At 40.9% G+C, this 26,221-nt stretch overlaps 2 protein-coding genes across 5 annotated transcripts in view; one reads left to right on the plus strand and one right to left on the minus strand.

Moving 5' to 3' along the window:
• Nucleotides 1-2,315, minus strand: part of trmt12 (tRNA methyltransferase 12 homolog) — a 27,623-nt gene extending 25,308 nt beyond the window's left edge. Inside the window, exon 1 of the mRNA XM_043704574.1 lies at nucleotides 2,202-2,315. The gene's annotated coding sequence lies outside the window, so the exon portion shown is untranslated. The remainder of the gene's footprint in view (nucleotides 1-2,201) is intronic.
• Nucleotides 2,316-2,456: 141 nt separating this feature from the next.
• The window catches only part of cstf2 (cleavage stimulation factor, 3' pre-RNA, subunit 2), a 67,323-nt gene continuing 43,558 nt past the window's right edge, over nucleotides 2,457-26,221 (plus strand). For all 4 annotated transcript variants that reach the window (XM_043704570.1, XM_043704573.1, XM_043704572.1 and 1 more), the window contains exons 1-7: nucleotides 2,457-2,537; nucleotides 3,693-3,771; nucleotides 9,481-9,650; nucleotides 12,666-12,802; nucleotides 15,463-15,582; nucleotides 15,845-15,961; nucleotides 22,224-22,398. In XM_043704570.1, the coding sequence (XP_043560505.1) occupies nucleotides 2,483-2,537; nucleotides 3,693-3,771; nucleotides 9,481-9,650; nucleotides 12,666-12,802; nucleotides 15,463-15,582; nucleotides 15,845-15,961; nucleotides 22,224-22,398 (853 nt within the window). In that variant the 5' untranslated portion in view covers nucleotides 2,457-2,482. The remainder of the gene's footprint in view (nucleotides 2,538-3,692; nucleotides 3,772-9,480; nucleotides 9,651-12,665; nucleotides 12,803-15,462; nucleotides 15,583-15,844; nucleotides 15,962-22,223; nucleotides 22,399-26,221) is intronic.

Below are 26,221 nucleotides of genomic sequence, written 5' to 3' on the forward strand. Positions count from 1 at the left end.
AGGTTTTAGTCCAACAGGTTTAATTGGAAGCACACTAGCTTTCGGAGCGACGTTCCTTCATCAGGTGATTGTGGAGGGCTCGATCGTAACACAGAATTTATAGAAAAAATTTGGAGTGTGATGTAACTGAAATTATACATTGAAGAATTTTCAGTTACACCACACCGCAAATTTTTGCTATAAATTCTGTGTTACGATCGAGCCCTCCACAATCACCTGATGAAGGAGCGTCGCTCCGAAAGCTAGTGTGCTTCCAATTAAACCTGTTGGACTATAACCTGCTGTTGTGTGATTTTTAACTTTGTACACCCCAGTCCAACACCGGCATCTCCGAATCAGATCCAAAGTGATTGGGTTGGGCTGCAGTTTGGGTGCGGGGAGTTGGGTTGGGCTTGGGGATAATGGGGGTGAAACTGTGGTCCTGGGTGTGGGAGTATCAGGTCAGGGTCTGGAGGAGCTGTAGGTGAGGAGATGTGAAGTATAGGGTCAGTTTTATAGTGAGTCAGGAGCTACACCACGGCCCAGATTTTCCGATGGCTTGATGATCATTATCCCAGTGTACGTGGAACTTTACTCATTGGGAACCTGACCGAATTCCCATGGCAGCAGATACCTCTGTCTGGGGAATTCAATTTTCCTCTCTGCCTACTTAACTTAATTTCATCAAAACCACCTGAACTCTCTGATCAAATGAGTTACAAACCACACAACATTGGGTTCTGTTCCAACAGGTTTATTTGGGTGCACTAGCTTTCGGAGCACCACTCCTCCATCAGGTGGTTGTGTTGCAGGACCATTAGATACAGAGTTTATAGCAAAGGATTAAAGTGTCATGCAAGTAAAATGATATATTTAGCAAACCTCAACTGTTGTTAAGTCTTTCATCTTATAGAATGGGTTACAGGTTTCGGTTCATTAATATGTAAATCCCAGAACATCTTGAAAATATGACTTAAAAGAAAAGTTAAGATTTTATAAAACAAAAGTGACATCTCAGCTCAGACAATGCATTAAAGGTGTGAGGTCAGAGTCTGTCTGTATCCCAATCTTGACTCAGACTGGTTCCATTTCCAAAGTGGAATTTACAAAATATTATATGGATTGACTGTCTGCATTGACTGCCTGCAAGTTGTGTATTTTTTGAGCATAATAAAATGTATCTGTAAATATAATTATGCAAATACAAATTCACCCCATAGACATGTGAGCATGCATGCAGGGGAGAGAGAGAGAGAGAGTGTTTGTGCGTGCGCAAGCTTGGTAAAGTGCGTGTGAGTGTGATGGGGGACAAGCCTGTGAGAGGGTCCGTGTGGGGGTATATGGAGTGTGTATGAGAGAGGGTCTGTGTGAGTGTCTGAGTATGTAACAGTGGGTATTTGTGCGAGAGTGTAGTAGGCTCACCTGTAGTGTGACATGAATCCAAGGTCCCTACTGAGGCCATCCTTATGGGTACCAAACTTGTTTGGCCGCTGTATTTGTAGAATTTGTATTTGCAGAATTATATTTACAGATACAATCTATTTTGCTCAAAAAAAAAACACACACAACCAGCAGGCAGTCAATGCAGACAGTCAATCCATATAATATTTTGTAAATTCCACTTTGGAAATAGAATCAGTCTGATTCAAGATTGGGATGCAGACGGATTCTGACCGCACAGGCTTAAGGCATCATCTGAGCCGAGATGTCACTTTGTTTTTACAAAACTTTAACTTATCTTGAGAATGAGGCTTAAAGTTCTGGGATTTACAAATTAATGAACCAAAACCAGTAACCCATTCTAAAAGACGAAAGACTTAACAACAATCGAGGTTTGTGCAATTTATCATTTCATTTGCACGACACTATAATCTTTTGCTTTCAATTCTGTGTCTTATGGTCCTGCTACACAACCACCTGGGGGAGGGGGCAGGGGCGCTTGAAAAGCTAGTGCTTCCAATTAAACATGTTGGACCCTTGGTGTTGTGACTTTTAACTTTGTCCACCCCAGTTCAACACCGGCTCCTCCATATCATGATCTCACAAAGACTTTCTAAGGATTCTAGGTGTGTGGAGACATTACTACGAAGGGGGTTCTGTGGGGTCCATATCAGGAACTCCCGGTCTACGCTGGAATAACGACTGTCTGACCATCGACCCTCGCCCAGCCCAAAGTCAGAAAACTTCTATCTGATTCTTAACTCCGCTTCCTTCAAACTCACGTCATTTCGGTCTCATTTCCTCCGCTTTTTTTTTCTGGAATCGATTTATCTTCCATGAATTAACGGCCATCCGATTTAAGACTCATTGCTGGCAAGGGCGGAAGGGTTTGCGGGTCGGAATCCTGAGTTCAGGCGAGGGCGGAAGGGTTTGCGGGTCGGAATCCTGAGTTCAGGCGAGGCCGGAAGGGTTTGCGGGTCGGAATCCTGAGTTCAGGCGAGGGCGGAAGGGTTTGCGGGTCGGTTTCCGCCTGTCGCCGGAAGCAGCGCGGTGTGCCGTAGCAATGGCCAACTTGGTCCGGGACCCGGCCATTGATCGCTCACTGCGCTCCGTATTCGGTAAGGGGCCTCGGCGAGAGCTTCTTGGATGCAGTAGTGGGATTTGGGGGACGTGCCGCGGTGGCAGGGATGATAGACTGGGTCATGAGCTGCTGGAGGAAGGTTAAGGAGAGACTGATGCTCCGTGTCAGTTGGAGAGCGGGCCTGAGAGCAGCTGCGACAGGGAAAGTGCCTGGCAACCAGGGTCACTGTGAACGTGGTGGGGGAGGGAAATACACGGCCAGGAAGCGTAATAATTAGGCACCCTAAGAATCTTGATGAAGGTGCTGTTGGGAGTGAACGAAATGTTTAGGATTAAAACAAAGAGTTGCAAATGTTGAATATTTGCAGATACAGCATCCTTTCAGAGAGAAAAGATGATGAATTTTTCACTTTTGATCAGTGTAGAGAATTAACGGACAAATGTCTCCAGACCTTTTTTTAAACTCCCACCTTTTTACCAAGCATTGTCAACCTTATGTACAATTCCTGTATTGGATATTGGATGCCAATTAGTTGATAAAGTTGTAATCAGTAATCCCCCAACTTAGAAATATGGAGGCCATTTAGCATTCCCAATACTGACTTGACCGAAAAAGTAAATATTAGATTAGATTAGATTACTTAAAGTGTGGAAACAGGCCCTTCGGTCTAACAAGTCCACACTGACCCGCTGAAGCGCAACCCACCCAGACCCATTCCCGTACATTTACCCCATCACCTAACACTATGGGCAATTTAGCATAGCCAATTCACCTAACCTGCACATTTTTGGACTGTGGGATGAAACCGGAGCAAATGAGTATGGATTGGGGATTTACCTCCTTCAACTCTGTTCTAGCTACTGGATTCCTTTACACACTAATCATTATGAAGAGCAGATTCTCTTTAGCATACAAGATGTATATTCATTTAGTAGAGATTGCATTTAAGTTCACTTCATTTACTCCTGTTTTGAAAGGTCCATTATTAATGAGACCGTTCATTAAAATCCTCTGTGCAAGTTCCGTCAATTTGTTTCTCCTTTACTTGCTTCATTTACAATTTAAACATAAACTGAATAACTCATTCACTTCCGTAGAGTAATAAATGCACTAAACTCAAAATCGTATTTTTGAAGTGAATGTTGATTCCCAAACTGGTTTGAAATTCTATTATGCCTCTTCTCGTTTATAGTGGGAAATATTCCATATGAAGCTACAGAAGAACAATTGAAGGATATTTTCTCTGAAGTTGGTCCAGTGTTGAGTTTCAGGTATTTTGTGTGTGACAATGAATAGTCAGCTCCAGCTGCACAGTATACAAGTGCAATACTTTGGAAGGTTAGCTGGCATGACTCATGCCATTGGAGGTTTTACCTTTTGAGGCTTTTTAACCTCTTCTCTTCCCCAAGTTCAAAACAAGTCTCCTTTTATTGTTAAGAAAAGGGACAATAATTGAATTTATATATTACTTCTCACAATCACCAGACATTGAAGTTCTTTCCAGCCAATGAAGTTGCAAAACTCAAAGTTAAAGCTCAATTTGTATTTACACGGGGGATTCCCAGATCTCTTGTTTTTTTCAAAAAACAGTGAGAGCAAACTGGAGTAGCACAAATTTTGTATCTGGAAATATTTGGATTTTTTTTCCTCACTGTTTACTTGCAACAAATTGCAGAGGTCTGACCACTTGTGTCAGGGATTGTTGGTGCACATATGTTGCACCACAGACTATTTATGTCATAGAATGGTTTGGTATCTCCGACAGTATTCTGTGAACTAAAAATCTTGTCAATACTATTGTGAACATAACAGATAGGAAAGAACTTTAACTTATATAGTGTCACATCGTTAAGATGTCAAAAAATGCTTCACACCTAATTATTTGCCCCTTCAAATGCATTCATATATTCCATAGACCAATGCCATGCTGGCTCAAACAATGAATCAGGAAAATGGAACATTATGATATTATAATGGTTCAGAGTTCAATATTGGATAACTGAGTCTTTTTAATTTTTTTGGGGGGGTGGGTGGGATTTGTTCAGATATTTTTTTTGCCTGGCACTGTCCCTCTTACTGGAGACTTGTTGAAATCTGGATTCCTGCAATTCTGAACCGTATTAAAATTTCTAGCTTCTAGTTATACCTTTTACCTAAAGATACAGAAAAATCTAGTTTCATCAAAATAATGATTGTTATGTTATTTATGTTTACAATATATTTAAATCAGATTTAAAATAAAAATCCTTGCAGGCTGACCTGAATAGAATGACTTAACAGGAATTTTTTCAGTCAGACATTGCAGCTGAAGTAAACTTGGCTGCATTAAACATTTAATTGCAAGTTATGAGATAAGTATGCTTTCATTAAAATACCCCTCAAACTGTTAAATATTATGACACATCAAGATGTACGACAACAAAATTAATGTAAAGTTTCTTATTAGAGGGTAACTAATTAAAGACACAACAAACATACACTGATGTGGAAGAGATATTTTGAAGGTTTCCAGAAAATAATTGACTATGTAATAAGTTTAACCTGGTTAGGAAATATGAAAAGCACGAAATGTGAAATACTTGTAATGAAGGTTTGTAATTGCCAGCTTGGTTTGGTTATTGCACTTTCACTTGTGAAAAAATTTTGATCCTTGGCTCAACACCAAATAGAACACAAAACCAAGGTTGATTGTTTCGAGGAACACTGAGTGTTTACATCAATTTTCAGATGAGAGTTAACAAAAAGCATCACACACATGCTTTGAATAACAAGGATTTCTTGGAAAGCAGCAGTTGTGTTTTCTTGCTGTCTGATCAGCATTTATTTTTCAGTGACCATTGTCTAAAACAGACAGATCATTCATCTCATTTAATGTTTACAGGACTTTGGTCTCTGCAAATTGTTTACCGTATTTACTGACATTGGTGACTTTTTCTCACTTGTGAGGCTTGGGCATCGCTGACTGGTCAGCATTTACTGCTTGTCCCTAGTTGACCTTGACAAGGTGGTAATGAGCTGCCTTCTTGAACCACTGCAGCCCATGTGCTGAAAGGATGACCACAATGCCCTTAAGGAGAGAAATCCAAGGTTTTGAATCAGTAGCAGTAAAGGAATGGAGGTATATTTCCAAATCAGAATGGTGAGTGTTATGGAAAAAAACTCATAGGTGGTGGTGTTCCCATGTATCATCTGTCCTCCCTGTTCTGGATGGAAGTGGATGTGGGTTTGAAAGGATCGTTGGTGAATTTCTGCAGTGCATCCTGAAAATAGTGAAAAGTGCTGCTACTGAGTGTCAGTGGAGAAAGTTGATGCTTGTCGATGTGGTCGTACTCAAATGGGCTTCTTTCCTTGATGGTGTTGCATTGCATCCATCCAAGTAAGTTGGGAATATTCCATCACACTCCTGACTTGAGCCTTGTAGATGATGGACGGCTATGTTGAGTCAGAATGTGAGTTACTTCCCACCCTGTTCCTAGTGTCTGACCTGTTCTTGCAGCCACTCTGCTCATGTGGCAAGTCCAGTTGAGATTCTGGTCAGTGGTAACCCTCAGAATGTTGATAGTGGGGAATTCAGTAATGGTAACATCATTGAGTGTCAAGGGATAGTCATTAGATTGTCTTTTATTGCAGGTGGTCATTATCTGCCATTTGTGAGGCACAGATGTTACTTGCCACTTGTCCAGATTTGGATATTGTCCAGATCTTCTTGTATTTGAACATGGTCTGCTTCAGTATCTGACAAGTTGTGAACGATGCTGATCATTGTGCACTCATTGGCGAGCATCCCCATTTCTGATCTTCTGATGAAAGGAAGGTCATTGATGAAGCAGCTGAAGATGGTTGGGCCTAGGGCACTACCCTGAGTAACTCTTGCAGGGATGTTCTGGAGCTATGATGACTGACTCCAACAAACTCAGCTATCTTTCTGTGTGCCAGGGATGACTCCCAATAACTGGAGAGTTTTGCAGTTTGATTCCAGTTTTACGAGTGCTCCATGAAGCGATACTTGGTCGAAATGAAGTCTTGACTTCAAGGGATGTCACTCTCCCCTTACCTCTGGAATTTGGTGCTTTTGTTCATATTTGAACCATGACTGTAACAAGGCCAAGAGCTGAGTGTGTATGTGGAATCCAACTTGAGTGTCACTGAGCAGGTTATTGCTGAACAGATGCTGCTTGACAGCACTGTAGATGGCACCTTCCATCATTTTACTGATGGGGTAGTAATTGGCCGGGTTAGATTTCTCCTGCTTTTCATGTACAGGACATACCTGGGCAAATTTCCTCATTGTCAGGTAAATGCCAGTGTTGTAACTGTACCGGAAGAACTTGGCTAGGGCAGCGGCAAAGTCTGGAGCACACATCTTCAGTACAATTGTCAGAATGTTGTCAGGGTCCATAGTCATTGCAGTATCCACACCTCCAACTGTTTCTTGGTATCATTTGGAATCAAATTGGCTGAAAACTGGCATCTGTGATGTTGGGGACAACTCGAGGAGGCTGAGATGGATCACCCATTTGTCACTGCGTGAAGATTACTGTGAATGCGTTAGCCTTAACTTAGGCTCTGTTGTGTTGGGCTCTTCCACTATGGGGATATTTGTGAACCTGCCACCTACAGCGATTTCTTTGATTGTTCACTATTCACAATTGGCTGTGGCATGACTGCAGAGTTTAGATCTGACCCATTGTTTGTGGGATCATTTAGCTCTGTTTGTCACTTGCTGCTAATGCTGCATGGTATTAATGTCTCATTTTTAGATATGCCTAGTGCTGCTCCTGGCTGCCCTCCTGCACACATTATTGAACCAAGGTTGATCCCCTGGCTTGATAGTAATGATTTAGTGGGGGATATGCTGGACCCCTTAGGTTGTCTAAGGTTGTAGATTGTGCTGGAGTACAATTCTGCTGCTGTTGATGGCCCGCAGCACCTCATCATGGAATTGTAGAATCCCTACAGTGTGGGAAGAGGCTATTTGACCCATTGAGTCTGCACCATCTGAAGAGCATTCCACACCGATCCAGCCCCCTACCCTATTCCCATAACCCCACATTTACCATGGCTAATCCACCTAACCTGCACATCCCAGGACTCTATGGACAATTTAGCATGGTCAATCCACCTAACCTGTACATCTTTGGACTGTGGGATGAAACTGGAGTACCTGGCAGAAACTTCATGCGGTCACCCAAGGCTGGAATTGAACCAGGTTACCTAGTGCTATGAGGCAACAGTGCTAACCGCTGAGGCACTGTGCTGTCCTGGATGGCCAGTCTTCGGTTACTAGATCTGCTCAAAGTCTGTCCCATTTAGCACGGTGATAGGAGCACATAACATGATGGATGGGAATTGTCAATGTGAAGGTGGGACCTCGTCTCCACAAGGACTGTGCAGTGGTACCTTTACCGATACTCTCATGGACAGATTGGAAAGGATGAGGACAACTATGTTTTTCTGTCTTGTTGGTTCCCTCACCACCTGCTGCTGAGCCAGTCCTAATGGTGGACATTGAAATCCCCCACCCAGATACATTTTGTGCTCTTGCCACCCTTAATGCTTCCTCAATGTTCAACATGGAGGAGTATTGATTCATTAGCTGAGGGAGGATGGTATATGGTTTTAAAAAAAAAAAGAGGTTTCCTTGCCCATGTTTAACCTGAAGCCATGAGTTTCATGGTTTCCTAAGTCATGTTGAGGACTCCTTGGGCCACTCCCTCCCGACTGTATGCTACTATGCCGTCACCTCTGGGGGTTTGTCCTGCCAGTGAGACAAGACATATCAGGGATGGTGATGGTAATGACTGAGACATTGTCTGTCCACCATGCTTGTCTGAGTATGACTTTGTCAGGCTGTTGCTTGACTAGCCTGAGTCAACACTCCCAGTTTGGCACTTGTCCCCAGATGTTAGTAAGGAGGACTTTGCAGGTTGACAGTGCTGTCGTAGTCTTTCTGATGCCTAGGTTGTTGCTGGGTGGTTCGTCAGTTTAATTTCTTGAACGTCATGGCGATTAACACAACTGAGTGGCTTTTTTGATCATTTCAAAGGGCAGTTGAAAGTCATCAGTGTTGCTGTGGGTCTGGAATTGGATGTCGGCCAGACCAGGTGAGGATAGCAGATTTGCTTTCCTGAAGGACATGAGTGAGCCAGATGGGATTTTCTGACAAAAGTTAGTAGTTTCATGATCATTAGTGGATTCTTAATTCCGGATATTTTTGTTGAATTCAAATTCCACCATCTGCCGTGGCAGGATTCAAACCTGGGTCCCCAGAACGTTAGCTACATTTTTGGATTGATAGTCTAGCGATAATCTCACTAGGCCCATCACCTCCCTGACTTTCCCTCACTTCACATCCCTTGAAAAGGACTTTTCTTTCCCCTTGCTGAAGGGCATTACTGAAGCAGCCAAAACTTTATATTAGTTGGAGACTTTTGTGATAATTTTCATCAGAGACAATGCACAAATGATCAAATCTATTGAATTGAGGTACATAAATTGACACACTGGGATTTGGACTCATTAACTCTACAGTGTTAGTCAAGTTCCATTTCCTCTGCACTCCTGTTATCATTATATGTTTACAGTTCTGAGGAGAGAAATATTCGTAGGGCAAATCACATTCCTTTATGTTTGGGCAAGTTGACTTTTAGAACGAGTGACCAAGCAATTCTACATGTCTTTGTAACTTTGTCAGTGTATTTAACAATTTGAAACAAACTTTTCAAATCTTTGGTTAACATAATTAAAGGTAGTTTACACTTCAAAGTACAATAAATTAATGCGTGTATCACATTTACATTACAATATAAAGGATAGTGGGTTACATTCCAAATATAATATTTTGAACTTGTGCCATACCGATAAGAGACACCCTGTGATCTTCAAAACTCCCGTGTTAGGTTCACCTTCCTTTGTTCCTCATTTTAGTTGTTAAACCTTGGTGTAAAACTGCCTGCTAATTTTGTTAACTCTCGTTGTAGACTTGTGTATGACAGAGAAACTGGGAAACCCAAAGGTTATGGCTTCTGCGAGTACCAGGATCAGGAGACTGCACTCAGTGCCATGCGCAATCTCAATGGGAGGGAATTTAATGGAAGAGCACTGCGTGTGGACAATGCTGCTAGTGAAAAGAATAAGGAAGAGCTCAAGAGTAAGTATAAATCTCTGACACGTCGGTTTATTGCAAAATTAAACCTATTGATGGTATACTTTTGGATTTTGCAACTTAATGGAAGGCACATTGTGCTTTCCCTCATACTTGGTTTTGAAAGCCGACAGAATTTTTGTGCTGTAAATAAACTGACAATTTGTAATGTGAACGTTATACATGGGTGATATGTTATAATACTTTGAAGTCAGTTCAATTATGTTTGTGAAGATTTGTGTGTACAATTCATTTCTTGCTGCCATTTTCAGGCTTGATTAAGTGTTTGCATTGTTTGTTCAAATGCAGTGATTTAATAATTAGCTACAAATGATTCAGAGAAAATGTAAACGTTTGGCTTGGAAAATTTTTGTAAATCGAGCAGTCTTATTTATTGAGATTTGTTACTGATTATCAGCAAAGTGGGAATATTAAAGCAATATATTTTTGAGCTGTATTGTATAGCTGACTTTGTGAAGTCAGGAGAAAACAACTAGTGTCTTTATCAATTGTACTGTTTTACTAATTTGCATAATAAGATATCTTAAACTCCCATGACTTCACAGATTTCACCTAAGCGGGGGAATAACTGATTTATTTCTGGTTATAGAGCAGTATGAAGTATAAGCAGTTTGGGTAGCCTCTACCATAATTTACATCTGTAGTTTTAGGGTGAAATGTGCTTTTAAATATATTTTCCCAATACAATAAATCAACCTATTTACAACATATGGCATTGGGATTCTTGTGGCTGCTATAGGTTTCCGGTGTTTAATTTTGGCTGACTGTCATACTGAAAATAAAACTGAGGTGTTAGATACTTAGTCTACAAATAAGGTATAGAATAGCTATTTGGAAGAATAGAATTATTACCTAACAATATTTGCAGCCAGCAGAAATGGTAACTAAAATCTACTCTGGAAATATACATTTTTTTTGTGTGTGGTGGTGGTGGTTTAAAACAACCATTTTACATCTTAAATATGTATTACAGACGTTATTCAAGCCTATATTGAAGATTACTTGATAAAATGTCCTCCACGATCTATTACTTGAAACACAGTCAGCATGATAATTTATAGTCTGGATTCTCATAGTTCATTACAATGTTTTTAATGGTTCACTTGTCATTGACTGCATTAGAATTATATCGGAGATCTTAATTAATAATTAAAGCAATACCAGTCTTTCAGAAGTGCCTTTCATGTTCTTTTTGTGAAGCAGTGTTATTACTGTGTACCATTACATCCATCCTCTCTGCTGCCTTATCACCTTAAAGATGTTAGTCATCCTAATAAAGTCTTTCAGTTTTGAATATGTTCTTTGCCAGGATCCCACAAAATTAGTTCCATGTACCATTATGGCTAGAATATTGGCTATATTTCCCTTCATGATTTGAGAAAATGATCATGTGCTACATTTGTATATTCTTGTATACAATTAGTCTAAATATTTAAATATTAACTGTAATCAATGCTTCACTTAATTGTACAATTATTAGTTTAAATATATCAGGAGGGATTTGCAGTTCTGACTTTCTTCCAGGAGGTGTACCTTTTGTTCACAATAAAACAGTTTCCATGATCAAACCTAGCCTGTCATGAACCAAACCTTGTGTCCTGTTATGTTTTTGACAGGGTAATTTATGCCAGTTTTAACAAATGAACTCATGTCAGAAATCATATCAAATTCTTTCCACGTGTTCCCGTCTGTTTTGTATGGCAGACAGTGCATACCAGTGTATACAGGTTAAAAATGCTGGGTGGCTGTACAGGACATTGGTGAGGCACTTTTAATATACCGCATACAATTCTGATCACTTTTTTTGTATGGGAAGGATACAGTTAAACTTGAGAGGGTACATAACAGAGATGCAAGGATGTTGCTGGGACTGGAGAATTTGAGTTATAAGGAGAAGCTGTATAGGTTGTGGCTTTTTTCCCCCTAGTGTGTTAAAGGGTGACCTTATAGAGGGTTATGAAATCATGAGCGGCATGGATAGAGTGAATAGCCAAGGTTTTTTTCTCCTAGGGTGGGGAGTCCAAACTTTAGAGGGCACAGCGTTCAGGTGAGGAGGGAAAAGATTTTAAAAAGGACCTGAGGGGTAACTTATTCACACAGAGTAGTGCGTGTATAGAACGAACTGCCAGAGGAAGTGGTGTAGGCGCGTACAATGTCCGCATTTAAAAAAACATCCGGAAGGGTTAGGGAGATATGAGCTAAATGCTAATAAATGTCGGATTGGGATGTCTGGTCATTGTGGATGAGCTGGACCGACCGATCTGTTTCCGTGCTGTATGACTGTATGGCTAGCTATTGAGAAATAGTTTTGTGCTGCAGAAATATTCGGCTTAACAGTTATGTTCAGTTCTTGGTATATTTTCAAAATAAGATATTGTATGTAGTTTGACATAGCGGCTGACATTGGAAATCTTCCAAACCAGTAGTGTGTAAGGGAAGTTTGGGTATTTCTTTCCCACTATTTCCAACCACTGATGTTGGCAACATGGACTTGTAGAATTGTTGTATATGAATGGCACTTGTTCAGTCTCAGATCTTCTGTCATCATTGAACTGTACAAATGGATGCCACAGTTTGACATACCTTTTGAAAAGTGTTGCCTATCAACCGTGACCAAAGATTAGAAAATGGAAATAATGCTAATGAACAAGTTATCATACTTTGTCCCAATCTTAAATGTTCCCAAAATAATGTAACTGTGCTGTTCAATTTTGAGCTAAAGCCAAGTCTTTGTATCCTGAATTTTAGATCATTTTTCTTTCTCCAGTTTGTTTGTGTGAGTGGTCAGCTTCCATTTTTACATGAGTTATTTTAGACTAAAAACATATTTTCCTACAGTACCAGATTATAGGATTAGAAACATTGCAATCTTGACTAGTAATTTTAAGTATGTTGTACACCAGATCAGTAAATATTATACTGTCAAACTATCGGAGGCAATGCAGTAACATTATGGTCTTTTGATAATGTAACGTGACATTATTTCTAATCCTTTTGCAGATCTTGGTACAGCAGGCCCTGTCATGGAGTCTCCTTATGGTGATCCAGTCTCTCCAGAAGATGCTCCAGAGTCCATCAGTCGTGCTGTAGCCAGCCTTCCACCTGAGCAAATGTTCGAACTCATGAAGCAAATGAAGGTTTCCTTTCCTTCCTCTCTCGCTGTCTTTAACTATGAAGTGGTTAGTTAGTATTCAAGAAGAAAACAACGGTTTTCTCTTGGATTGAACAAAATTTAAAAGTAGAGCTCATTTGCTGGGATGGATTCAACTGCATTTATCTTTCCATAACTGCAGTCAATTGGAAGTGAATAGCAGGGAGATGTTGAAGTGGTTTCTGCTGTGCCTTTTGCAAAGGTGCGGGAAAATTGCCTCTTGGTCACAAACTCAGCAATGCTCATCTCTGCCACCATGGACATTTAAGTTTTAAAGACTTAAAATGACTTGGTTTAACACAGACAATCTGAAGGATTATTATACTATGTGCACATAAGGATAAATGAGGTCAGATGTCCAAAATCTTTGTTAGGGAAGTAGGTTTTAAGAAGTGTTGATAAGACTATGCTGAAGTGAAATGGGGAAGAATGAGTACTTGAGTTTGTGTAGAAGTAGGAATTCAGTACATGGGGAAAGGAGAAGAGGTCCTGTAAATAAAATTTAATTCAAAAATTTAAATTTGCTGAATGAGGATTTCAGTGAAGTGTGGGCAGAGGTGTTCCTTTGTGAACAATTGTTACTAGGAACTGTTTCAAAGTTGGGAAATTTTGGCAAGAATACATTTTTGAAGAGAGCAGGCAAAAGAAAAATAAATTTAAAATAAATAGTAGAAAAGTAAGATTAATGTATGGCAAGGTGTTTTTCGAAGTTGAAAATCCATCTTGTGGCATGTGGGGTGTTCATTTCCCGTGACTTCAACAGGTACATGTAGGAATATCATCATTTGCGCAAGATCCAAGTTTTGTAACTTGATCAATGTCAGGCAAAGAACTACGTGGATCACGCATTTATGGAAGTACTCACACTGCAGGGTAGGGGCATGTAGGCAGATAGGGAATGGGTGACTGCTTATGTGGTCATATATATACATAAAACATAGAACATTACAGCGCAGTACAGGCCCTTCAGCCCTCGATGTTGCGCCGACCTGTCATACTAATCTGAAACCCATCTAACCTACACTATTCCGTGTATGTCCATATATGATTCCAGGCTGGAATGTTGCCACCCTAGTGCAAGGGTCAAGATGTCACATAGTGGATGCAGGACATTCTCTGGGAGAGGGTGGGTGGTCAATCAGAAGTTTCAGGTGATGTTGGTGCCAGTGATTCAGGTAGGATGTGGTCCTGCAGTCAGGATTTAGGGAGCTAGGTAGAAAACTGGCAAAAAAAAAACCCTCAATGTAGTAAACTCCAGAAGTAGGCGTGTACAGAAGTAGAAGACAACAGATGAGTAGCTGGAAAGATGGTGAAGGATTCAAGTCTTTACGTTCCTGGGTCATTAGGGCAGTCTATGGGGAAGGTGGCACCTGCACAAATTGGACTGGTCACAACTGAACAGAGCCAGGACTAGTTTCCTTGCAGGGTCTTTTGCTCATGCTGTATTGTGCGGCGGCTCTAAGAGAGAGGTGTGGGAACCATGGAGTATTTTAGCTTTATTTATTTGCAGCATGTGGCTGTCACTGGCCAGGCCAGCATTTATGACCCAGATGGCAGTTACATGTCAACCACATTGGCTGTGTGTGTTGAATCATGTATAGGCCAGACCAGGTAAGGATGGCCGATTCCTTCCCTAAATGACCAGCTCGGTTTTTCTGATAATCGACAATGGTTTCATAGTCGTCATTAGACTACTAATTCCAGATATTTATTGAATTTATTTGAGAATGAGAGGATAAGATACAGGGTGATTTGCAAAAGAAGCAAATGTGGTGAGAAAAACATGTTTTCACATGGCCAATAGGTAGAGTTTGGAACATACTACCTGGAAGTTTAATGAGAGCAGATGCATAAGGGAATGATTGTTTAAATACAAATTATATTGAAGTCTTCAGAAGGCAGGAGAGCCCATGCAGATGTGATTGGCCAAATGGCCTCCTTTAAAAGAGGAATACGAGGTAGAGAGACGGAGAGGTATAGGGAGGGTAGCCAGAGCTTGGGACTGACACAACTGAAAGCACTTGTGATTGGATATATAGTAGAGGTCGGAATTAAAGCTGCCCATATCTTGGATTCTGTGGTTGGAGGAATAAACGCAGAGAGGGAGGGGTGAGACTGTGGAGTATTTGGAAATAAGAGTGAGAATTTTAAAATCAAACCAGTGCTTCCAGCAAGCAATGTAAGCTAATAACCAGAGTGATTGGTGAATGTGTCTTCTATAAAGTAAAATTCGTGAATTAGATGGCTTTTGCAGCAATTGATAATACCGTTCAATTCCAATGTTAATGGAATTTAAAATCCTCAAGCTTCCATGGTAGGACTTCAAAATGTAAAATGCTTACAGTGCGAAAGAGGCTGTTTGGCCCAATGAGTCTGTATCAACCCTTCAAAGAGCATCCCACCCTACCCTATCCTCATAACCCCATGTTTGTGCTTGTATCCCTTTTCACATGAGCCTCCAGCTAACTAGTCTGGGAACGTGACTATGCCACTGCCTTGGTGGAGTGGAGGTGACTTATGTGCCGTTGTTTTTTGGTGTCGTGGATTGATATTTTGCAACATACAGCCTCATACTATTGAAGTAATTTGCTAATTTAGCTAAGATGCTACTTGTGCAGAGTCTGAACAAAGTGATGTTTTTTTCAGCTGTGCATTCAGAACAGTCCTCAGGAAGCTCGTAACATGCTTCTTCAGAATCCTCAGTTAGCATACGCGCTTTTGCAAGCACAGGTCGTCATGAGAATTGTCGATCCTGAAATTGCCATGGTGAGTACGTGTTTTTGCAAACTACCCTTCCACCACAATATACATTTGAAATTGTATTTCAGTCGCAATACGTGTATAAATCCAATTAAAACCTTGTGTGGAATAATTAACATCAAGACGTTATAGTGGCCTGGTGGACAGTATTTTAAATGGAGGACTTTTTCAAATTGACAAAAGTGTTTGTGATTATCAGTATTTGACTGTGTTGGGAAACATTTGCAGTACAATAAAGGTACTACTGAACATGCTCTGTTCTTTTTAGAAAATGTTACATCGACCAGCTAATGTGACGCCACTGATTTCATCTGGCCAACCTACAGCAGGACCAAATGCAGTCACAGTTCAAGCTGCTCCTCCAGTCTCCCAGCCACAGCCAATGGTAGGTTCCATTGTTTTGGACACCCAAACTATTACCATAAGACCATAAGACATAGGAGCGGAAGTAAGGCCATTCGGCCCATCGAGTCCACTCCGCCATTCAATCATGGCTGATGGGCATTTCAACTCCACTTACCCGCATTCTCCCCGTAGCCCTTAATTCATCAAGAATTTATCAATCTATATAACTGATGTGAATACTACAAAAATAACAATGTGCAGAATAAACTCATCTGTATTCATTGAACATATACACGGATACGTATCATAAATTTAAAATGCACATTGTGCCCACAATGTTGGTTTAATGAAATAAACCTTTGATATAATGTGTACTATGATGATACCTTGAACCAAACATATGTAATTTGGGCACAGTACAAGTTAAAAATGAGCCATGGGTATAACAGCACGAGTGCATGTGTAAACTACTTTTTAAAATATATTCGTTCATGTGATGTGAATGTCACTGTATAGAGCAGCATTTGTTGTCCAACCCTGAATTCCCTCGAGGAAATGTTGGTGAGCTGCCTCTTGAACTGCTGCAGTGCTTGATGAGTAGGGGCAGCCACTGTGCTGTTAGGAATGGAAATCTGGGACTTTGATCCATTGATACAGAAGGAATGCCGATATATTTCTAAATCAGGAGAGTGTATGGCTTGGAGGGAAATTTGCAGATGGTTGAGTTCCCATGCTTTCTATGATTACTTATAGTGTGGAAACAGGCCCTTCGGCCCAACAAGTCCACACCGACCCGCTGACGGCCCCAACACTGAACCCTGCGGGACACCGCTTGTCACTGGCTGCCATTCCGAAAAAGAACCTTTTATCCCAACTCTCTGCCTTCTGTCAGACAGCCAATCCTCAATCCATACCAGTAGCTCATCTCGAACACCATGGGCCCTCACCTTGCTCAGCAGCCTCCCGTGTGGCACCTTATCAAAAGGCCTTTTGGAAGTCTAGGTAAACCACATCCACTGGGTTTCCCCGGTCTAAGCTACTTGTCACCTCTTCAAAGAACTCCAACAGGTTTGTCAGGCACGACCTCCCCTTACCAAATCCATGTTGACTTGTTCTAATCCGACCCTGCTCTTCCAAGAATTTAGAAACCTCATCCTTAATGATGGATTCTAGAATTTTACCAACAACCGAGGTTAGACTAATTGGCCTATAATTTTCCTTCTTTTGCCTTGATCCTTTCTTGAACAAGGGAGTTACAACAGCGATCTTCCAATCATCCGGGACTTTCCCTGACTCCAGTGACTTTTGAAAGATCTGACATTACATACATACATCGGCATACTGACATTACATTTCATACATTTTAATATGATGTATGTAATATTTGAGCTTTATTGTCTCCAAATTCCTCCCTTCATCTACAGGCCATTCAGCCCAACAAGACCACACTGACTCTCCAAAGATCATCCCACCCAGACTCACTTCCCTACCCTATTTCTATAACTCTGCGTTTCCCATGGCCAACCCACCGAGCCTGCATATTTTTGGACTGTGGGAGGAAGGCTGAGCACCTGGAGGAAACTCACGCAGACATGGGGAGAATGTGCAAACTCCACGTAGGCAATTGCCCGAAGCTGGAATTGAACATGGTCCCTAGCAGTGCTAACCACCATGCCGCCCCTAAAATTAAGTTCAATATTTTGTCATCTGCCATGTTATGATTCGAACCCATGACCCAAGAACATCAGAACACAGTTCTGGATTATTAATCCTGAGACAGTACCACTATGCCATTGCTCCTTCCTTGGCCATTCTTTATTTGTGGTTAGCTGTGGTGATCATCCTATTCAAACCTGTTCCCTCATCTAGTTTTCAACAGGATTTTTAGCTCCGGAATTAAGAGCTAGAACCTTGTGGATATTTGTTTTTTCAGATTTTCCCCTCTCTCCAAATGGGGTTAAAACTAATCGGCATACTGCTTCAGCTAACTCAGCACAGACCAGGAGTAGATTCAGGGATTTGCTTGTGTTCAGCACATTTTGAATCATTGATGCTATAACATACAAAGCCACTAGGACGGGGTGGAAATCTAGATGCATAGATTAATATTCTGTACATGAATTCAAATCTCAACATAGCATAGAAGGAAATCTGCCATTCATACCTGGTCTGGCCTACATGCTGACTCGAGACTTGCAACAATGTTGTCGAGTCTTAGTACTCTCTGAAGTGACTAATAAGCAACTCGGTTGTCACATCATTCAGAAACTATATAAGGAATGAAGCCATATGGGCCATTTGGCATTGACATAGATACCCGAAACCATAACATCAAAACCAACTCCTGTTGGATATATAACAACCTCCTTATTGACAAATTGTGTCTCACATACACATGGAATCGTACCCTATAGGTAATGTCCCTGGTTGCACCATCCCTGGATATGACCTTTCCCACTGCAGAACAGACCCAACCAAGGTGGAAGAGCATTGCTACAGACTTGGGAGAAGTTACCTTGTGAGTCCTCAACCTTGACTCCAGACCACATGAAGCCTCAAGGCATCATGTCAAATGTGGGCGTGGGAACTTTGTGCTGATTACCACCTACTGTCCTCCACTCTCAGATTCCACTTGTTGAATCCATGCTCCTCCATGTTGAACAACAATTGGAAGAAGCACTGAGGGTGGCAAAGACACAGAATGTTCTTTCAATGAAAACCTCCGCATCCCTCACCATTGTTGACTGATGCCAGTCCTGAAAGACATAGCTGTTAGACTGGGTCAGGAAAATGGTGAGCAAGCAATCTATTTGACATTTTCCTCACTAATCTGTCACAGTACTGGTATGAGTAACCACTGCACTGTCCTTGTTAAGATGAAGACCTACCCTCACATTGAAAATACACTGCATTGTATTATGTGGAGCGATCACCATATTGAATGGAATAGATTTTGAATTTAAAAAAAGGGACTGAAATCTGGGAATTCATATTGTGTACTGTCAACAACAACAGAATTGTACTCAACCACGAAAACAGAAAATGTTGGAGAAATTAGAGTTCTGAATAAGAGTCAGAATGGATTTGAAGCATAACTCATGCTCTCCCTTTGCAGTTGCTGCCAGATCAACTGAATTTCTCCAGTACTTTATTTTGATTTAGATACCCATCAGCTCTGGAATTTTGCTTTTGTTTTCACTCACTCTCTGGCCTAATAACCTCATTCTAATGTTGCTATCAAGCCAGGGAATAAATCCTGGTTCAATGTAAAGTGCAAGTGGTCTTTCCAGGATTCTTGATGAAGGGCTTATGCCCGAAACATCGATTCTCCAGCTCCTCGAATGCTGCCTGACACCTGCTGTGCTTTTCCAGCACCACACTCTTGACTCCGATCTTCAGCATCTGCAGTCCTCACTTTCTCCTATATCTCAAAATATGGTGTCAGCTTCATAAAGCTACAAAACAGGATTACTTATGTGCAAAACGGTGGAAGCAGGAATAGATGGATGGGGCAAAATGAATCCATAACCAATTGATCAAGTCCAAGCTCTGTAGGCTTGCAACATCCAGTTGTGAAGAGTGATGGGCAATTAAATGATTAATTGGAAGAGGAGACTCCACAAAAATTACCATCCTTGGCACACTAGTGCAAAAGGTTTGGCTGAAGCATTTGTGTCTATCTTCAACTAGACTGTCAATTGGATGATACATCTTGGACTCCGTCTGATGTCCCCAGCATCATATGTCGGTCTTTAGCCAATTTGATTCATTCCATGTGACATCAAGAAACAACTGAAGGCACTGTATGCTCCAATAGTTGTGGCTCTGATAAGTTTCCAGCTGAGTTACTGGAGACTAATATCCAGAACTAACCATGCCCTTAGCCAATATTTTATAGTTCAGCTACAGCATTGTCATCTACCAGCAAAATATGGAAAATTGCGCAGGTGGTCCAGTCCATAGAAAGATAAATTCATCCTGACCAATTACTGCTTGAGCAGTCCACTTTTGATCAAAGGATGGATGGTTTCATCAATAGTGATATGGACTGGTCTTTACTCAGCAGAAGCCTGCTCACTGATACATAATTTTGGGTTCCTTCAGTTCCTGACCTCATAAATCTTGGCCCAAACATGGACAAAAACCTGAATTCAAGAGTGAAGTGAGAGTGAGTGCACTTGATGGCAAGGCACCATTTGACCAGCTATGGCATCAAAATGCCCTAGAAAAGCTGGAGTCAATGCCAAATGGGGGTGGGTGGGGTGCTTTTCAGTGGTTGAAGTCAGATCTAACACTAAGGAATTTGGCGGTGATGTTGCAGACCATTGTCTTTAATGTTGGGTGGGCACTGTAGGAGTTCTTCAGAGTACTGCCCCAGGCCAAAGCCGCCACCAGCTATTTTATCAATGACCTTCCCTGTGCAAGGTCTGAATGGGAATATTTGCTGATGACTACACAATGTTCAGTGCCATTTGTGCCTCCTTCGGTATTTGGGTGATTTTGTGTGTATATGCAGTACGACCTGAACAATATTCAGGCATTGCTGATAAGTAAGATGTAATGTTCGCACTTACACAAGTGCCAGAAAATGACCATCTTGAAGAAGCTAGCATCTAGCCATCTTCCCTTAATGATCAATGGCTTTATCATTGCTGAATTCCCCACAATCAACACCCTGTGAGTTAACATTGACCAGAAACTGAGCCATCCATATAAGTAATGTGACCATAAGAGCAGGTCAGTAGCTAGGAATTCTACAATGGACTTGCAGTGAACTCCTGACTTTCTAAAGCCAGTCACCATCTTCAAGGCAGAAGGCACAAGTGCCACAGCACAGGACAAAGCAGCCACTCAATTGGCACTCCAGCCACCACTGATGAACAGTGACAGGAATCAGCAATCATCTACAAATTACTATGGAATAACTAGCCTTGGTTCCTTCAACAGCACCAATCCACACTGATAGTGATGCTCCTATGCATCTGCTATCTGTATGTTCCCTGCCAAGCCTCACGTCATCCTGACTTGGAAATGATTCACTGTGATTTCCTAGCTGCTGGGTCAAAATCCTGGAATTCTCTTCCTAACAGGATTGTTGGTGCGCTTACGTCACATGGGCCGCCATGGCTCAACAAGGTGGCTTGTCACCATCTTCTCGAGAGCAATTGGGGTGCGCAGTAAATGCTTGCCAAGTCAGTGACGTCCATTTCCTGTGAAAGAGTTTTTAAAAAATTGAGAAGCTTTTCAAAGAAAAGCATTCAGCCCTTTCTAGAAATGCTTGGTCTGGACATTCTAATTTTAAATATTTTCTCATCTGAATTTCCAGTGTAGCTCCATTAAGATTATGCCACTATATTGAAAGGTGTGCTTCATAATCAATGGTCATTATAACTATACCCAGGAAGTATTTCCAGCAAACTACTTATAAACCGGCACCATTGGATCAGGAGTACACCAGCTGATCAAATATTCCAGTTGATCAAGAGGTCCACCAGCTCAACGTAAAAACACATGCTAAGTGGTAGAAACATAATAAAGATGGTATGCACATCACTTTTATTTACAGCATAGATCACTTAATTAGTAATGGAACTTTGATTTAAATAAAACTTAGCTGCAGAGAGCCTATTCTCATACATCCGTATCTGACAACTTGGTCATAGCAGAGATCACAATAATCCAGTAAATTTCTCAGTATTTGAGGTATATTGTTTTTGCTGGTTTATTGAGAGTACTGGTTCATAACATGCTGGTTAAAACAAAGTTTGCTGTGTTAGGTGGATTTCAATGTGGCTATGTTTAAGATACCAAACCACTTTATTAGCGGTAGAGTAATGTTTGGCACTTGCAGAACAATTGGGAACAGATTTATCGCAACACAACAATTTCCTTATCTCTCAAATTAACGGTTTGAACAGTGTCTTTGAGGATGCATTTTTAAAATAGAGCTAGCCCACTTCCCAATTAGAGAGGCATAAAGAATCAGAAAAATTATCTAGAGGTTGCAAAATATGTTTTAACGTTTCAATATTTTTGTGCTTAGTATTTAATTTCTTAAATTATGTCTTTGTGCATTTTCTTTAAAAATGCAGAGACAAGGATAAATGATGACTTCCAGCTTTGTTGAACTCCATTGGGAAGCTGCAGATTACAGTACAATTAAGAGCAGAAATAAATATCTGTTTTGTAAATTATGTAATAATATGCAACTTTTTTTAAGCTGCAAGTGGTTATTTCTGTAAGTGTATTGAAGTACTTATATACAAAATGTGTAAAAATTGTTTAATTTTGCTTTTACTTAGAGTGGGATGCATGTGAATGGGGCTCCTTCCATGATGCAGCAACCTATGCAGCCTGCAACGTCTGTTCCTGGGCCAGGACCAGTACAGGGTCCAGGGGGGCCATTACCTGGGCCTGGACCAGGGCCTGGTCCTGGACCTGGACCTGGACCTGGACCGGGACCAGTTGGGCCTGGAGGTATGTGAAATTTTAAAATATACTTTCTGGAATGCTATTGAAATGTTTTAAATTTTAGCTTAATTTCCATTTCCTTCTGTTGTTCCTTCTTTTACTTTTCTTTACTTCTTATTTACATTTCCAGTGATAACAAAAATGGGAAATATATTTTCAAAATGTCTAAATTGTCCAGAACTTACCAGTATCTTGGATTGTCAACCCTTATTATAAACAGAACATTTTTTTAAGCCCATTGAACCACTGCCACAATGTTAGTATTTATGGTAAGATTGCATCTGAATTTGCCTAGGTCTGACAGGCGGCAAATAAATCGAGGGGACATACTGATCTATTGTGTCGGTGTGTGAGTTACCTAGAGCAGGAGTTCAATATAATTTTTTTCAATTTGCTCCTATTAAATGAAAATCTTAATGACCTTGAACACCACCTCACAATAAGCCGATTTCTAAAACCTGCTAACATTTTGACAAATGTGCATGGCTTTTGGGCTCCAGACTCACTCTTTGGCTACACCTTTAGCCATTTCCCCAATTCCTGGCTAAATTTATATTGTTGCAAGCCACATCTTGGTGAGTATACCCAACTTAAGACAAAGGCTGCACTGCTTAAGAGGAATCCCCAGTGTAAATACACTTCACACTCAAATGCTGTTACGTAAATTATAAGATAGGAGTAAGCATTCAGTCCTGCAAGCCTCCCCCACCGTTCAGTTCGATGATTGCGGATCTTTAACTCAGATCTATTTGCCCTCTTTTGCTCCGTCATCTCCTGATACAGTAACATATGCTAGAACCTGATTCTTGTACTTTTTGGAAATTTCCTATTTATTCTATTTGTGGATAAACAGCAATATCGATTCACTGCTTTTGATGAAAAATTCAATCTTAGCCTCCTCATACAGTTGTAGTTCTATGTGAATGCCACTAGATGGTAACCAAACAACGTACAACTTGCATGCTATTGGTAACCAAACAATTTACAATGTACAATTTGCATACTATCAGTAACTATGAGCAGAAATCTTAGAAATCCAACATTATACCAGTTTTATGTATTACATAATTTAATAAAATATTAATTTAATTAATAAATATAAATAGTTTAATAAATTTTAAGCATTACCATTGTCTCTTATGAACTACCTCTAGGTTGAAATCCTACTGGGCTTGAAAATAAAAACCAAGCCTGACATCGTCAGAGGTGCCATCTTTAATATGTTAAAACTGAGGCTCTATCTGCCTGTTTCAGTGGATGCAAAAGATGCTCTGTCTCCCCATGATTTTGAAGAAGAGTAGAGGAATTATCCCTGGTGTTCTGGCCAATATTTAACTCCCAGTGCACATTACAACGGTGACTATTCTTTGAAAGCTATTGCATTGGCTTTAAAGCACTTTGAGATGTCTGTTGGTTGGGAAAAGTGCTCCATTTCTTTTAACAAAGCAGTAAAATAGAATACTTCCAACTGGTTCAGTCACCTTTATGGCAAGAACCTTGAATAACAAGAGATATTGTGAGCTTAGTTAGAAAGAAAAAGGAAACCCGTAAGATTTGGAAGACTGATGACAGAGCCCACGAGGAATATAAAGAAAACAGGAAATGACTTAAACAAGGAATTAGGAGGCTAAAAGTGGCCATGTAATGACCTTGGCAAACAGGATTAAGGAAAAGATCAAAGGCTTTTAATATGTATATAAAGAGCAAGAAGGTAGATGGAGAATAGGATAGATTCCCTCATGGGTAAAGGAGGACATTTATGCATGGAGCCAGAGGATGTGGCTGAGGACCTTAACAAATACTTTGCATCGGTTCAAAAAGGAAAGGGACATGGTGGTTGGTGAATCTAGAGAGGGGCATGTCAGCATAAAGAAGGAAGTATTGGGTGTCCTGCACAGCATTACACTAGACAAGTCCTCAGGACCTAATGGGGTCTGCTCCAGATTTATTAGTGACAGGCAGCATTGCTTTGTATGGGGGAGACTGTGTCTCTCAAACTTGATTGAGTTTTTTTGAGGAAGTGACAAAGATAATTAAGGACAGAATGATGGATGTTGTCCACATGAACTTTAGCAAGACCTTTGACAAGGCCCGTAAAGGTGGCAGGCTGAATCAGAAGGTGATGTCACATGGAATCTCCAGTGAGCTGATAAGATGGATACACAGCTGGCTTGATTATAGCAGGCAGAGTAGTGTTGAAAGGGTGTTTTTCTGACTGGAGATTTGGTGTACCTCAGGGACCTGTGCTGGCACCTCTGTTGTTTGTAATATATATAAATAAATTATTTGGAAGAGATTGTAGGTGACTTGAATTGTAAGTTTGCAGATGACAAAGATTGGGGGAGCTACAGATGGTGAGGAAACTTGCCAAATGATACAACAGAACATAGGCTGGAGACTTGGGTAGAGAATTGGCATGGAATTTAATCCAGACAAATGCAAGGTGATGCATTTGGAAAGTCTGATGCAGGAGGGAGGTATACAGTTTACATGTATTTAGAAAGGCAAGGACTGATTCGGGATAGTCAACATGGCTTTGTGCATGGGAAATCATGTCTCACTAACTTGAGTAGCAAAGAGGATTGATTAGGGCAAAGCAGTGGATGTGATCCATATGGACTTCAGTAAGGCGTTCAACAAGGTTCCTCGTGGTAGACTGGTTAACAAGATTAGCTCACGTCGAGGGAGAACTAGGTATTTGGATGAAGAACTGGCTCGGAAGTGGAAGACAGGGTGGTGGTGGAGGGTTACTTTTCAGACTGGAAGCCTCTGAACCAGTAGGGTGCCACAAGGATCGGTGCTGGATCCACTGTTTTTCATTTATTTAAATGATTTGGATGTGAACATAGGAGGTATGGTTAGTAAGTTTGCCGATAACATCAAAATTGGACAGCGAAGAAGGTTCCCTCGGTACAACAGGATCGCGATCAGATGGGCCAATGGTTCAAGGATTGGCAGATGGAGTTTAATTTAGATAAATGTGTAGTAATGCGTTTTAGAAAGGCAGTTCAGGGTAGGACTTATGTACTTCATGTTAAAATCCAAGGGAGTGTTGCTGAACAAAGACGTTGGAATGCAGGTTCACAATACCTTGTCAGTGGAGTCACGGTAGATAAGTTAGTGAGGAAGGTGGTTGGTATGCTTGTCTTTATTGGTCAGAGCCTTTGAGTATTGGAGTTGGGAGGTCATGTTGTGGCTGTACAGGACATTTGGTTAGGCCACTATTGGAATATTCATGCAATTCTGATCTCTTGGCTATTGGAAGGATATTGTGAAACTTGAAAGGGTTCAGAAAAGATTTACAAAGATGTTGCCAGGGTTGGAGGGTTTGAGCTATAGAGAGAGGCTGATTGGACTGGGGCTATTTTCTCTGGAGCATTGGAGGCTGAGAGGTGACCTTGTAGAGATTGATAAGTTCAGAGGAACATGAATAAGGTAAATAGGCAAGGACTTTTCCCTGCAGTGGGAAGTCCAAAACTAGAGGTGAGAGGGGAAAGACTTAAAAGGGACCTGAGGGGCAACTATTTCATGCAGAGGGTGGTGCGTGTATGGAATGAGTTGCCAGAGAAAATGGTGAAGGCTCATACAATTGCAACATTTAAAAGACATTTGGATGGGTACATGAATAGGAAGAGTTTAGAGGGATATGGGCCAAATGCTGGTAAATGGGAATAGACTAATTTAGAATGTCTGGTCAGCATGGTCAAGTTGGACTGAAGGGTCTATTTCAGTGCTGTGCATCTCAATGAGTCTGTGACTTGTCATCCTCCTTTAACACAGTAAAACTCTGTTACTGAGTGTTTTAAAAAATTCTCAAGGTCAGGTTCGT

The sequence above is a fragment of the Chiloscyllium plagiosum genome, chromosome 15, assembly GCF_004010195.1.
Source record: "Chiloscyllium plagiosum isolate BGI_BamShark_2017 chromosome 15, ASM401019v2, whole genome shotgun sequence".
NCBI lineage: Eukaryota > Metazoa > Chordata > Chondrichthyes > Orectolobiformes > Hemiscylliidae > Chiloscyllium > Chiloscyllium plagiosum.